Source organism: Pseudoliparis swirei, chromosome 6 (assembly GCF_029220125.1).
Source record: "Pseudoliparis swirei isolate HS2019 ecotype Mariana Trench chromosome 6, NWPU_hadal_v1, whole genome shotgun sequence".
NCBI classification, from domain to species: domain Eukaryota; kingdom Metazoa; phylum Chordata; class Actinopteri; order Perciformes; family Liparidae; genus Pseudoliparis; species Pseudoliparis swirei.
Genome location: NC_079393.1, coordinates 7153321 through 7167366, shown reverse-complemented (window position 1 = coordinate 7167366; position 14046 = coordinate 7153321). Strand labels below are relative to the sequence as shown.

General features: G+C 42.3%; 1 protein-coding gene across 4 annotated transcripts in view; it reads left to right on the top strand.

The window, feature by feature from the left end:
• Positions 1-14046, top strand: part of mon2 (MON2 homolog, regulator of endosome-to-Golgi trafficking) — a 33894-nt gene that overhangs the window by 1188 nt on the left and 18660 nt on the right. For all 4 annotated transcript variants that reach the window (XM_056417191.1, XM_056417192.1, XM_056417195.1 and 1 more), the window contains exons 2-11: positions 5559-5622; positions 7374-7501; positions 9929-10060; positions 10856-10985; positions 11146-11243; positions 11573-11698; positions 11904-12095; positions 12440-12564; positions 13026-13165; positions 13582-13735. In XM_056417191.1, the coding sequence (XP_056273166.1) occupies positions 5559-5622; positions 7374-7501; positions 9929-10060; positions 10856-10985; positions 11146-11243; positions 11573-11698; positions 11904-12095; positions 12440-12564; positions 13026-13165; positions 13582-13735 (1289 nt within the window). The remainder of the gene's footprint in view (positions 1-5558; positions 5623-7373; positions 7502-9928; positions 10061-10855; positions 10986-11145; positions 11244-11572; positions 11699-11903; positions 12096-12439; positions 12565-13025; positions 13166-13581; positions 13736-14046) is intronic.

Sequence of the window (14046 nt, the reverse complement as noted above, 5' to 3'; positions counted from 1 at the left end):
GTTTCACAACAACGCTCGCCAGTGTTGACGTAACCAAGAGCAATTTTACACGAGTGTTTTTACATTTATATCCTGGGAATGAATTAAAGTCTGCGGCTGCTGACACGGCTTCGCTGTGTCGCGGTCTTTGGTCGGCTTAGTTTCAGAACAGAGCAGTACAGGGAGGCACAATGTCAGGGCTGTTAGGGATTGGCTGAGCTTTTATTTCCTAACTGTGTGGACATCTATAGAGGCATTTTCCTTTTCTTTCTATAATGTACTTGGCACTGAAACGCGCACATGTTATAATAAGTGACTCCGCCGACACCCTCCCGGTCAGATCCTCTTTACCTTAATTCCCAGTGACTTCCCAGATAGAGTAAGCTCGCTGTTTGCAGATGAAGCGCCGCACTGTCGGCTGCTGGGTGTTTTCGAGGTCATGGAAATACTCGCCATCCGGCTAAGCTACCGGCTTAGTTTTCTCTCCCTTCAGCCCTCACCGTGGTTATTTGACATCACGCTGACTAAGAGGAAAAAAGTTGAGTTTCCAGTTCCTGTATGTGCTTCAGTCGCCGCCTACACCTGGTGTCGCCTCTCAGGCCGCCGGCTGCATCTTGCCGAGGGGCCCTCGCAGAACCTTTCCTTCAGTATTGATTCATCACCAGCCATGTTCCCTGGTTCCTTTGATGTTCCCCGCAACCCGAGCTCACTCGCAACTCCATTTCATCCCGTTGATAGAGTTGCGATTGAAACCACTTTATTTTTCGCCCCCCGATCGTGGTTTTATTTGCTGGGGTGTGCTCCTCACACTATCCATTATTAGAATGCGATTAATTTCAAAGGTTTGTCAGTTTATTTAACCGGTTCACACCGTCACCACATACCGCTTTGAAATGAATTGGCTGTCACAACATGTTAAACTAGAACGGGCACTCGGTAGAGCGCATACCTTCGCCGCAGCCACATTTTGGCATTAGTTGCATGCCAATTGGATAAAAATTAACCGCGCTATGGTAAAAAGAAGATGTTGTCCTTTTCGTGACCTTGACCTTTGACCCGATCGATCCCAAAATCTAATCAAATGGTCCCCGGATAATAACCAATCATCCCACCACATTTCATGCGATTCGGTTTAATACTTTCTGTGTTATGCGAGTAACACGCATACAAATAAATAAATACACGGCGATCGAAACATAACCTTCCGCATTTTCAATGCGAAGGTAATTGATTACTGTCTTGTTTGTGGGTACATTTAAAAAAAACTTAATACCACAGCGTCAGATCAAAGAAGCCCTGTGCTCGTTTCTCAATCCGTCTCCCACAGAGACATTGCTCCACAGCCAGTGGAGCCGATCGGCTCGAGACGTTCGTGGAGAATCCACAGAAACATAGCAACAGGAAGTGGGGATTTGGAGAATTGTTGCGCTTGAAACTCTGACTGGATTCATCCGTTTTCTTTCAAGTCGGCTCCACACACACACAAAAAAGAAGACTTTGAGCATGTTTCTAAGGCATCTGTGATGAGCTTCCCTAATGTCGCTGTTCAAAGGAATGACGTCAGCCAGTTCCACACAAAACAAAACGGCCCCCGGCGAAGATCTGAAAGCACTTTCTGATTTGTAAAAAACAAATTTATATTGGTTCATTTGCGGTCACAATATGTTTGAATCTATTAAATTGATATAATATTAACATGGAAGACACCTACAGGATTAATATACTGTACACAGGGTTCGTACGGTCATGGAAAACCTGGAAAAGTCATGGAGTCAAAGGAATTTTAAAATGGGTATTTCCAGGCCTGGAAAACTCCTAAAAGTTTTGGAAAAGTCATCGAAATTTGTTATCACATATTAATTTACGCCGAGTTTGAAATAATTAATACGTTTTTTAAAGAAAGACGCTCAAAATATAAGCCTTCGTACGCTATCAATACGCACAATTTTCAAAAATGTTCATGTTAAAACCGAGATTTCAGTTTGGTCATGGGAATTTGGTTTAAAGTCCTGGAAAAGTCCTGGAAATCCATTGGTCAAAATGTGTAAGAACCCTGTGTACAACTACAATGCACACATAAAAGTAATTGTTAATGGGGGCTGTTAAATGCCGATAAAGAAATAGTCATTCTATCTTTTATTTTACGATCCGGCACAGTAGTACTGTTGACACCTAGACTAACGGTGCATAAAGACGACTCCTCTCCCAATGAAAGAAGTCATCCATGAAAATAACCACATTTACTGGTTTGGGGTGTTTTTTTCTGTTGCAATGAAAAAAATAATCAGGCCAGTGGTATTCCCCTCCGTGTGGTGGCGACTTCTTTCTGCTGACTGTCTCCAGAGAGATGGAAGGTGACAACAGAAAGCTTAAACAGCACTTTCTATGAGGAAGGAGGTGGAAAAAAATGCTTTCGCAAGCAAAAAAGAGACATTTAATTTGACTTTTAAGGCAACCGTCAAATAGTACGATGGAGCACACGAGAGGCTGAACACAGGAAGCTCACACAATCTGATTCTAATTAGAGTAACAGTGTGTATTAGTCTTATTTGAAGAAGAAAAACATATTCAAGGAGATTATTCAAGATTAATTTCCCTCCCTAACAGCCACTATTATCATTTAACAACACGATGGGGCGACGTATCCGGATCCAAACCTGCAACGCTCCCTCAATCTTTTTTTTTTATGACTGATTGATTCTGTGCTTTGGCTGAAACAAATGCCCATGTCAATGTCACAGAGCCAAAAACAATGGATTACATTTTTTTTGTTTATAATACATTTATTGACCCTCATATATAATGTAAACACTTTTGTGATGCTGGCAAAATACTAGCTATTTACAATTAATTTAAAATTAATTTAATATTTCAAATAGTTCAGACCACAGCTGTAAGTTTACAGCTTTAAACTAAATGTAAATGATTAATGCAAAGCCAGGGAAAATAAAGAGAGCAGGGTTCGTCATGGAAAACCTGGAAAAGTCATGGAATTTTTAAATGGTTATTTCCAGGCCTGGAAAAAACGTAAATCATAAAAGTTTTGGAAAAGTCATGGAAATTTGTTATCACATGTTCATTTATGCGGAGTTTAAAATAATTAATATGTTTTTTAAAGAAAGACGCTCAAAATATAAGCCGGCGTACGCTCTCAATACGCAACATTTTCTAAATTGTTCATGTTTATACTGAGATTTCAGTTTGGTCATGGAAATTTGGTTTAAAGTCGTGGAAATCCACTGGTCAACATGTGTAAGAACCCTGAGAGGCTTTTATTAAAAAGCATGACATTGTCTAAGCTGTTTATTTCTTTACAAATCTCACCTCTACCCCACACGTTGCAGTTCTTTCACTTTTTTTGGTAATCCTTCATAGCTCCGGTGTGTTCTGGGCTCCTCTGGGAACAGAGTTCTGCAGGGGAGACGTATTCCAGTAGGCGTCACTGGTTCCTTCAACTAAATATCAGAACATTGCATTTTGGATTTTTGCAGAAAAAAGGCTCACTGTACTTGTTATTGTTATGTTCAGCAAATGAACAACGCTTCAGGGCCCCGAGCGGGTCGAGGGAACCACAGGGGCAAACAAACCTCCGGGTTTCCGTTGTGACTCATTGCTGCAGCGCGCCGTATCAAAAGTATGTAATTATTACGCAATGGGAGAAAAAAAAAACCCTCTGTTCTCCTCACTGCCCTGCAAAGACGGAACGGAGCTCTGTTTGAGGAACAAAGGGGCGAAAAGGAGGCGAGCGAGATTTAAATTTTTAACCCTCCTGTTGCCTGCCAATAAACTAATTTTTTTTACTCTTTAGGTCAGTCGGACTGCAGCTATTTAAACCTCCAGAAAATTATTCTAATTCCAATTAGTTCCCATGTTTAAGTGTCGGGTACGTAATGTGTGTCTGTTGATACCTAAATAGGCCGTAAATAAAAAAAGTGTGTAGAAGGCTGCTGTGTAAACTTGTACATTTTTGAAGATTTAAAAATTTGCATTTTATAGTTATAATGACCTCAATATCATCCAAAACAACCCAAACCTATAAAATAGGTCTATCTATACACTGTTGATATTTCAGCCTGGGATCAAATTGACCCCAAAGAACACCGATGTGCACTAGTGTGTTCAGGACATTGAAAACATGTAATCATGTTCATTTTATGTTTACCCAGTTGTCCTCATAACCTTCCGCATTTTCAATGCGGAAGGTTATGTTTTGATCGCCGTGTATTTGTTTGTTTATTTATTTATTTGTATGCGTGTTACTCTCATAACTCAAAAAGTATGAAACCAAATCGCATGAAATTTGGTGGGATGATTGGTTATTATTCGGGGCCATTTGATTCAATTTTGGGATCGATCGGGTCAAAGGTCAAGGTCATGAAAAGGTCAACATCTTCTTTTTACCATAGCGCGGTCAATTTCTATCCAATTGGCATGCAACTAATGCCAAAATGTTCATAATTCAATGCCCAATCTTGTGATATGCGAAGGTATGCGCTCTACCGAGTGCCCGTTCTAGTTTGTGTGTGTTTTAATGACTTTCTCGGCTCACTTGGATAAAAAGCCGTGTTTTCTAAATGTATTCCTGTGGCCGCGGCGCTTAAAGGGTGATGGGTTCTCCAATCATCTGTAAAACACGCATGCTCAGGGTGTCGACGGATCGGGATCTTGAAAAATGCATCATGGGTAATGTTTGTTCAGAGCGGGGGGGGGTGGGGGGGGCTCGCCGCCACCTCTGGTATCAGGGTTTGGCAGATGTGGCGATGAAAAGAGGTAACATGCACGTTTTCCCCCCAGAATATAACCGCAGTTTAAATCGCTCATAGCTATCCCAGATGATCAAAAGCGTATCTGAGTCATAATCGGTCGCCTGCAGTTAAAAACAAGTTCAGAAGTCCACTGAAACCACCGCCGACGGTAATTTAGTTTGTACGGTAAACTGAAGCCGTCCGATTCGTTACTTTATAGTCATGTGATGCATATATAAATGCCAATTAGATGTCATCTGCATGAGAAATAAGGGAAGCGTTTATGTTTATGATCATTCTCTGGTTCAGTTGTTCAAAACCTGATCACTAATAAAGGTTTCCACTCTAAATGTAATTAATGGCACAAGTAATTGTGCAAAAGTCATACTAAGAGTGATACAAATCGAGTGTATAGCCGGACTCCCCATGTGAGCCGTACTTGATATATGTGGGCTTTGCAGATGCTCGTTACCTCGGCAACAGGTTGCCAAATGCACACAAAAAAAAGAAAAAGAAAGAAGCTCATCTCAGAACCAATGAAGGACATAAATAATGTATTCGTGGTCCGTGAAACTGCAGACTTGCAGTAGAGATGATGTCTCAAGGAGAGGGAGAGAGGGAGAGAGGGAGGGAGCAGCGATGGGAGAGAAGATCTTGAAAGGCGTGCGGTTGTTTGAGAACGTTAAGAACAACCTCTGTTTTAAATGCTCAACATCTTCAATTGACCCCCCCCCCCCAACCTTTACAAGAAGCTGTGTCTTGCACCGTGTGATGCATCGAACTTTGACCTAAATGTCTCCTCTCTCTCTCTCTCTCTTTTTCTTGTACCCCCAGGCCGCAGAGTCGGGCATCGTGAAGATAAAGACCATTGCTGCCCGGAACACTGGCATCCTGGCAGGTGAGTGAGGAACTGTGAAGGCACACACACACACACACACACACACACACACACACACACAGCTGATATGTCTAGTTGCCGCTCTTGTCAAAAAAGGATGTCACCCACGCAGTCGGCCTGCGGCAAGTCATTTGCATTGTGATGTAGGTACATTATATAAATATATATCTATAGAAGAAAGTCAAAATGATTTTCTGATAGATCACAGAGACCTGCATCTTGATTTCTCTCTCCGTCTTCGTCCCTCAGCTTTGTTTGTAAATTGATTTCATTTCGCCGGCGAGACATCTGCACGCTCTGACATCACAAAGCAGAGATCGACCGGCCGCGAGACGAGCGGTTGTTATCCTTTAACGGCCGACCGGCTGCCGGTCACCTGGGGCCGCTGTGCATCGAGGCCCCTGGGCGCATAAGGAGGGCCACTTTAGCTGAGAGAGTGTCTGTGTGCATGGGATTAAGTCCTGATGACACTCTGAAGACCCCCTGAAATGGCACTTTGAGGACGGGAGGGTGGCAGAGGGTCTTACCATCACTTCTCATATCTTCATTATTTTGATTATTTGGGGGATTTTGGTGAGAAAACATTCAACGCATTATTCTGCCGATCCATTCTGGAAATATGGGATACAACTTTGCATCCCGGGAACAGCTGATTGAGTCACATCTGATTCCATTTCAGTGCATTCCTCCTAATAAAAGTCTATATATAGGTAGGTGTCGTTCGATTAATCGTCTCTAAAGTATCGTTATTTCGGCATTTGGACGCCACTATTCGTCGACCTCTACTACAAAGCTCTTTCAAATGTGGCGGCCCTCTTGAATGCTCGAATGGGGATTTGTTTCTCCGCCGCCTCGATCAACTAAGTCCAGCTCCTGGTAATATTTGAGTTGACGCACAGTCGACACTTTCCGAGCTCCGCGGTCGACGGCGTGACTCCCACCGCTTCCCTGCAGAGAGCTCGTTTATCTTTGACTCCAGAATGCATTTGTCAAAGCGGCGTGATGAGGCGTAACGCCAAAGCTGGAGCGGAGAAGCCTGTGTGTGGGTTTGAGTCGGGGTCGGAGTTAACCGTGATGAAGGTGAAGATGATCCAGGGGGATGAACGAGAAACACTGGCTCACTGTTGTGATTAGACGTCAGGAATGTGTTAAATATCAATTTAACATGGAGACAAAGTTAAAATACATCCTCCAACTTTGATAGTTGAAAGAAATTATATATATATTATTTTAAATTGTTATATTTATTTTTATTTTTTGTTATTTTTATATATATATATATATTTTTCTTTCTTCTTCTTTCAACTAACAAAGTTGGAGGATATATTTTAACTTTTTTTTAATACATATTCTATTTAAAGTTAGTGTCTGTTTTTGTTGTTTTTATGCTGTTGTTTTGACCATTACATCTTTGCCTTTTGTAATATTTATAAAAGGCTTCAGATTATAGTGATTAACTGTAATTTGGATTCATTAAACAACATGCTGTGATTTATGCGGCAAGGTTTTGTAAGTGAAAATAATAATTTCACGGCATTGTGAAACAATTCTGTAATTTTAATGTTGGCACATTTGTCCTTTTTTTTGGTAACACTTTTTTTGTGTGCACATATTCTTTTATCACTTACATTTTTTTTTTTTACACATTAGTGCTTTTCCTTTCCTCCCTGTATTTGAAGCATCTGGACAGCTATACAAATAAAAAACAACTAACCCCCATTTTTCTTCGTCTCTCTGCCTGTTGCCTGCAGCTCTGAAGGAGAACAGCCTAGAGGTGGTGCAGCCGTTCCTGATGGGCTGCGGCACCAAAGAGCCAAAGATCACCCAGCTGTGTCTCGCCGCCATCCAGAGACTCATGTCCCACGAGGTGGTGTCCGAGGTGAGCGCCTTGAGTGAACGCCGGCAACGTGATCAAATACGTTCGACCAATTGATAAGATGCAGTCGTGTAAATTGGAAATATCAAAAAAAGTTTCTGATCTTTTTTTACTCTAAATGAATATTAGGCCATTAAATTATCAAACAAAAATTCAGTTTTTGTCCTGGGTGAAGAATGTAGGGTCATGACTTCTTTGAGTTGGAGGATAAACACCCAGCCTCCAACACAGAACATCTAGATGACATCAAATTGAGTCAGATTTGTCCTCAAAATCTCTCGGGCTTCATTTCCTTCATCTTCCCCTTTTTTAGTTGACCTCAATAAGAACCCCCCCCCCCCCCCCTCATCTTGAGTCATTCTGTCCCTCTCGAGTCATCACTAAGTATGCCAAATCAATACACATGTCCGTGTGGAGAATATTATTATATTATATAGTCATTAAGAAGACAAATATCCACTTCACCCGGTTGTTTTTCCTAGCCATACGATATATATATATATATATATATATACAGGACTGTCTCAGAAAATTAGAATATTGTGATAAAGTTCTTTATTTTCTGTAATGCAATTAAAAAAACAAAAATGTCATGCATTCTGGATTCATTACAAATCAACTGAAATATTGCAAGCCTTTTATTCTTTTAATATGGCTGATTATGGCTTACAGCTTAAGAAAACTCAAATATCCTATCTCTAAATATTAGAATATCATGAAAAAGTATACTAGTAGGGTATTAAACAAATCACTTGAATCGTCTAATTAACTCGAAACACCTGGAAACACATTTTCAAATGTTTGATTTTGTTTTGCTGTTATAAATCTTTTTTTTACTTGGTCTGAGGAAATATTCAAATTTTATGAGATAGGATTTTAGAGTTTTCTTAAGCTGTAAGCCATAATCAGCAATATTAAAAGAATAAAAGGCTTGCAATATTTCAGTTGATTTGTAATGAATCCAGAATGCATGACATTTTTGTTTTTTTAATTGCATTACAGAAAATAAAGAACTTTATCACAATATTCTAATTTTCTGAGACAGTCCTGTATATACACGCACGCACGCACGCCCAACACGTATGATGAATAAGTGAGTGAATATATTTCCCTAATGTTCCTTAAGACTTTGTAAATTCCGTTTACACACGCATGCAGATTTAAGCTTTACATGAGCTGATGTCATGAGTGAAGAGGTTTGTAACTTTTTTTAAATTTTTTTAAATAACCCAGCTGGAGTCCGACCCGAGTTAAGAGTCGTTTCAGGGCTGTCACCCTGGAGCTGCTGCCTTGATAATACGCTGTACAAAGGCTGTTATTAAAAAGATCATGGAGCCATGCCGGGCTTCCTAAATATTTTTTTGAAATCGGCCGTCATCGGTTTCAAAGCGTCCGCCTGTGGAAGGAGAGCCCGAGTGCCCCAGAATAATACCGTACGATAAATGTGACGTGACAGGTGTGACTCTCAAACCACTTCTTTTTCATTCCATATGATTCACATTTGTGTTACAACTAATTATCATTCCTAATGCATCTGTTAAGTTTCCAATGAACCACGACAAAAAAAGCTCAGCGTCACAACTTGCTTTGTCTTAACAGTCCAACACCTTCAAATATGCTGTTTACCGTTATATAAAGAAATGAAGAAAAACACATTAAATCCTCATATTTGAGAAAGCGGGGCCGGCTGTTGTTTTGCCATTTTTGCTTCACTCTAAATAACCATGATTGTGGAAATTGTTTATTTATTTGATGTCAACTAATCGGCCCGTAACGGGAGGAAGACACACACACACACACACACACACACACACCACATATTCTACAACACAACTGTTTGGGATGTAGCGTAAACTCTCTTAACGGAGAGACATCGGCCCGTTGAATCCGGCGTCATCTTGAATGTCGTAGTGGATTTAGAACTGAAACACAAAGTGGATAATTGATCATATTGAGTAATTAATCAATTTAAAGTGCCAAACAGTCGCTGGTTGCAGCTTCTCAAGTGTGAAGACGTGTCGATCTTGTTCTTTGTTTGATATGTGTCGTTTTTTGTTTTTGATTTTTGGTCTGACCAACGATGCGATATGTCATCGACTCATTTTGTAATCTTCAAAAAGCAGAAACTCATTTTGAAAATAAAAAAATGTAAAGCAAATTTTTTTTTTGATTAGATTTTTTTCCCTAAGAAAGCTCACGCCGTGTCACTTCCTCTGAGCGTCAAGCGATACGAACCGGTACCGAGCGTCTTCGTGAAGTCGACGATGCTGTGACCCCGGAGCAGGCGGCGCCAGCTGGTCACACACACACACACACGTGTGTGTTTCCGCGTCTCACTTTACTTTGTTGACTTTGCAGACCGGTGGATGATCACGGTTTTCACAAAGATCACCCGTAAACAATACCTCCGTTGTTTTGTGCCCGTGACAGGCGGCGGCGGGGAACATCATCAACATGTTGTGGCAGCTGATGGAAAACGGGTTGGAGGAGCTGAAGCTCCTGCAGACGGTGCTGGTGCTGCTCACCACCAACACGGTCGTACACGATGAAGTGCTTTCCAAGGTACGGCTGCGACGCACGGGCTGTTTGTATACGTGTCTCGCTCCCTTCTACTGTCTATACGCGGAGCCCGCAGGTATCCAGGGTTGTTTCTCAGTGAGTCTCCATCTATTTATTACCTGCGGAAGGTAATGTTTTGATCGCCGTGTATTTATTTATTTGTATGCGTGTTACTCGCAGAACTCAAAAAGTATTAAACCGAATCGCATGAAATTTGGTGGGATGATTGGTTATTATCCGGGGACCATTTGATTAGATTTTGGGATCGATCGGGTCAAAGGTCAAGTTCAAGGTCATGAAAAGGTCAACATCTTCTTGAATCGCATGGAATTTGGTGGGATGATTGGTTATTATCCGGGGACCATTTGATTAGATTGTGGTATCGATCGGGTCAAAGGTCAATGTCAAGGTCATAAAAAGGTCAACATCTTCTTTTTACCATAGCACGGTCAATTTCTATCCAATTGGCATGCAACTAATGCCAACATGTTCATAAATCAATGCCCAATCTTGTGATATGCGAAGATATGCGCTCTACCCAGTGCCCATTCTAGTTGATAAACTGTTGTTATACAGTTTCATCACATATAAATACGTATATTTCCCATATCCTTGCTCCAATTTGTACGGACTAATTCTGTTCACCCTAATTTCTATAAATGTCCCAACTCTTTAATTAAGTCTTTACCTGTAATGGCCCGACATGATTTAGTTTTTTCCCCTTCTGATGATGGACCACAAATGCAGCAGCAGTTAATTTGGGTTCAGCTGCATAATAAGTTTACGTTTTGACCGCAGGCCATCGTGCTGTGTTTCCGACTTCACTTCACCAAGGACAACATCACCAACAACACAGCGGCCGCCACCGTCCGACAGGTCGTCACCGTGGTCTTCGAGAGGATGGTGGCTGAGGACGAGCGGTTCAAAGGTCAGAGGGCGCTGGTTCCCGTTTGAGGAGAATGGAGAGTTTATGTAGGGGTCAAAGTAGGGATTCTGGTGGGATGCCTTGATCCTTGATTATTAATCTGTAACATCCCGACTCTAAAGTGTTTCGCAATATCTAAAATAAATCTGTTGCACCCACCCAGGCATTGTGGAACAGCCTCTTCCGGTCATGGGGAACACCAACAGGCGTTCCGTCAGCACGCTGAGGCCCAGTGCTAAAGACGCATACATGATGTTCCAGGTATGTCCACCAGGGGGCAGCAGCAGCCTTCTACACAGTGTCATGCCCTCTTCTCAGGGTGCAAGTAACCTTTGGACCAAGGACTAGAGACAATACATCTAAATGGTCCGCACCATACTGGTATTTCCAAACACACGAGCTGGTGTTTTAAAGTTGAGAACATAAATTGCTTTCATCTCTGCGATGACGTGACGTTTGCAGGAAGAAGTGACGAGGTCCTTTTGGTGCGATTGTTTCTCATGAGCAGAGCTCAGTGACCACAGCGTCACGGATCCACTGTGATGTGTGTCGGAGGTAACCCTACATTGTTGTGGGCCTCTTCCCTGCAGGACTTGTGCCAGCTCGTGAACGCCGACGCCCCCTACTGGCTGGTGGGGATGACGGAGATGACGCGGACGTTTGGCCTGGAGCTGCTGGAGTCCGTTCTGAATGACTTTCCCGAGGTGTTCCTACAGGTACATGCAGCCTCGCATGAGACGGACAGTGAACTTGTCTTCCTCTCGATTTTTGTTTCATCCGATTTTTCTGTTGCGTTGTCCGCCGCCTGTATATATTTAATTACCTTAACGTCAGAGATTGTCCAGCTCACTGCCGCGTGGAACGAATGCTCTTCACCAGCAGCGTGTGTCTTTCTGATCTCTTCTTCTGTTTCACACGCAGCACCAGGAGTTCAGCTTCCTGCTGAAGGAGCGCGTTTGTCCCCTCGTCATCAAGCTCTTCTCGCCCAACATCAAGTTCCGCCAGGGCTGCAGCGCCATCTCGCCGGCGCCCGTGGAGAAACCGTACTTCCCCATCTGCATGAGGCTGCTGCGCGTGGTCTCGGTCCTCATCAAGCACTTCTACACATTGCTGGTGAGGGGCCGATGGTCGGCCGGCCAGAGCTGATACTCTGATTTCATCTGGTCTGATTAGCATTGGATTAGCGTCGCAGTATTTTTGTCTTAGTTTGGCTCCGGGACCTTTTAATGAGCTTAGCTGCATCCAAGTAATGAAACATTTCAGCTGTTTTTTAATATATATTACATCAATCTACGAAAATGGTAATTTGTCTTTTTGCCCATCTACCAAGAAACGTGTTACGCCACGGAATAACTTCATCAAAGCCCGCAAGGGATTCTGGGATTTAGCTAGGGACGGGTCAACGCTGGTCTGCTCCAATGGGATTGTGTGTGTGTGTGTGTGTGTTTGTCTTGCAGGTGACGGAGTGTGAGATCTTCTTGTCCCTGCTGGTGAAGTTTCTGGACGGGGAGAAGCCGCAGTGGCTGAGGGCGGTGGCGGTGGAGTCGGTCCACAGGCTGTGTGTGCAGCCACATTTATTACGGTAAACTACGGTTCGGCCGACTTCAAACGTCTCCCAGAAAGTTGAGCTTTTATTGTGTGAGAGAAAATAAGTTGATTAGTGCCTCCCACTTCTTGAGTGTGGGTAATCATTCCTTAATGACTCTTCAGGTAGCAGCCACACTGCGTAGTGTATCTGGTCATGATAGTTATATGTTCCTATAATTGCTGATTTATTATGATAAGTATTTATGTATTTATTTTACTGCTCTTTAAACAACGTTGATAATAAATAATGATAAAGATATTTAACCGTGCCATAAGGACTTGACAAGCCAATATTAATTTGACCTGCTATGTACAGCTGAGTCTGAAAGCTGAGCAAAGTGAGACGACACACAGCTGAGAGGTCCTGAAATGGTTTTATTCTCACCGTATAGTTCTGTCTTGTTGTTTCTGTTTCGCTAACCTGTCATCTCAAAATTCTCTCTTTTCCTTTTTAAGTTCGTTCTGCCAGTCATACGACATGAAGCAGCACTCCACCAAGGTATTCAGAGACATTGTCAACGCCCTGGGCTCCTTCATCCAGTCCCTCTTCATCATCCCAAATGCAGGCAACAATACTGCAGTCAGTGCACCTGCTGGTCAGTTCAATGAGTATTATTATTATTATTTTTAAAAGTGACCAAATCTTCATTCTGAGCTCTCTTTAGACTGGTACTAATACATTTTAAAGTGTTTTATTCAATAACGACTTTAACTGGAGCTGTAGGCAAGTTGATGCATTTCAGTTTGTGTCCATGAAGTTCTTTAGATGTCAAAGAAATGTGTTGAAAAATAAGATCTCAAAACAAATATCCTGATTTTGGAAAGGAGCTCGAATTAAAATGAAATCAAACCGTGACGTACAGACACACGTTGTCATAAGAAGGCGATTGGGTTTTTAAAAAAGTTGCATGAATGCGTGTTGTCTTTCAATTTAAATCTTGCGACTCATGCCGCTCTGTCCATCTTCTCAGTTTATCCGTCTTCCGCCATAACAATCTGACTCCCCGTCCAGGTGGCTCCGGGTCGGGGGCCCAGGGTGGCGCACAGGGCGGCCCGGGCACCGGAGGGGTCAGCGGCAACCTGACCACCCAGGCTGCGTTTGAATACCGCGGCACCTGGATCCCTCTGATGACCGTCAGTGTGCAAGGCAGCGCCAAGGCCACCTAGTAAGTACCAGTATTTACTTCCTGACTGCCTTTCACCATTTTATTTAAATTATTTCATCTGCTAAATGGGATACATATGAGCTTGTAGCATAGCTATTACGTTAGCTGCATCCTGCAAGCAGTGATTAACAATTTAGCTTTAACTTCCTGTTACCTTAGGGTCAATTTGACCCCATTCAATGTTTCACCCTCCTGTTACCTTTACATTTACTAACATATTTTACCCTCGGGGTCAATTTGACCCCAGCAATTAAAACCTCCAGAAAATTATTAGAATTAATATTGTTTTCCAAGTTTAAGTGTGAGTTACT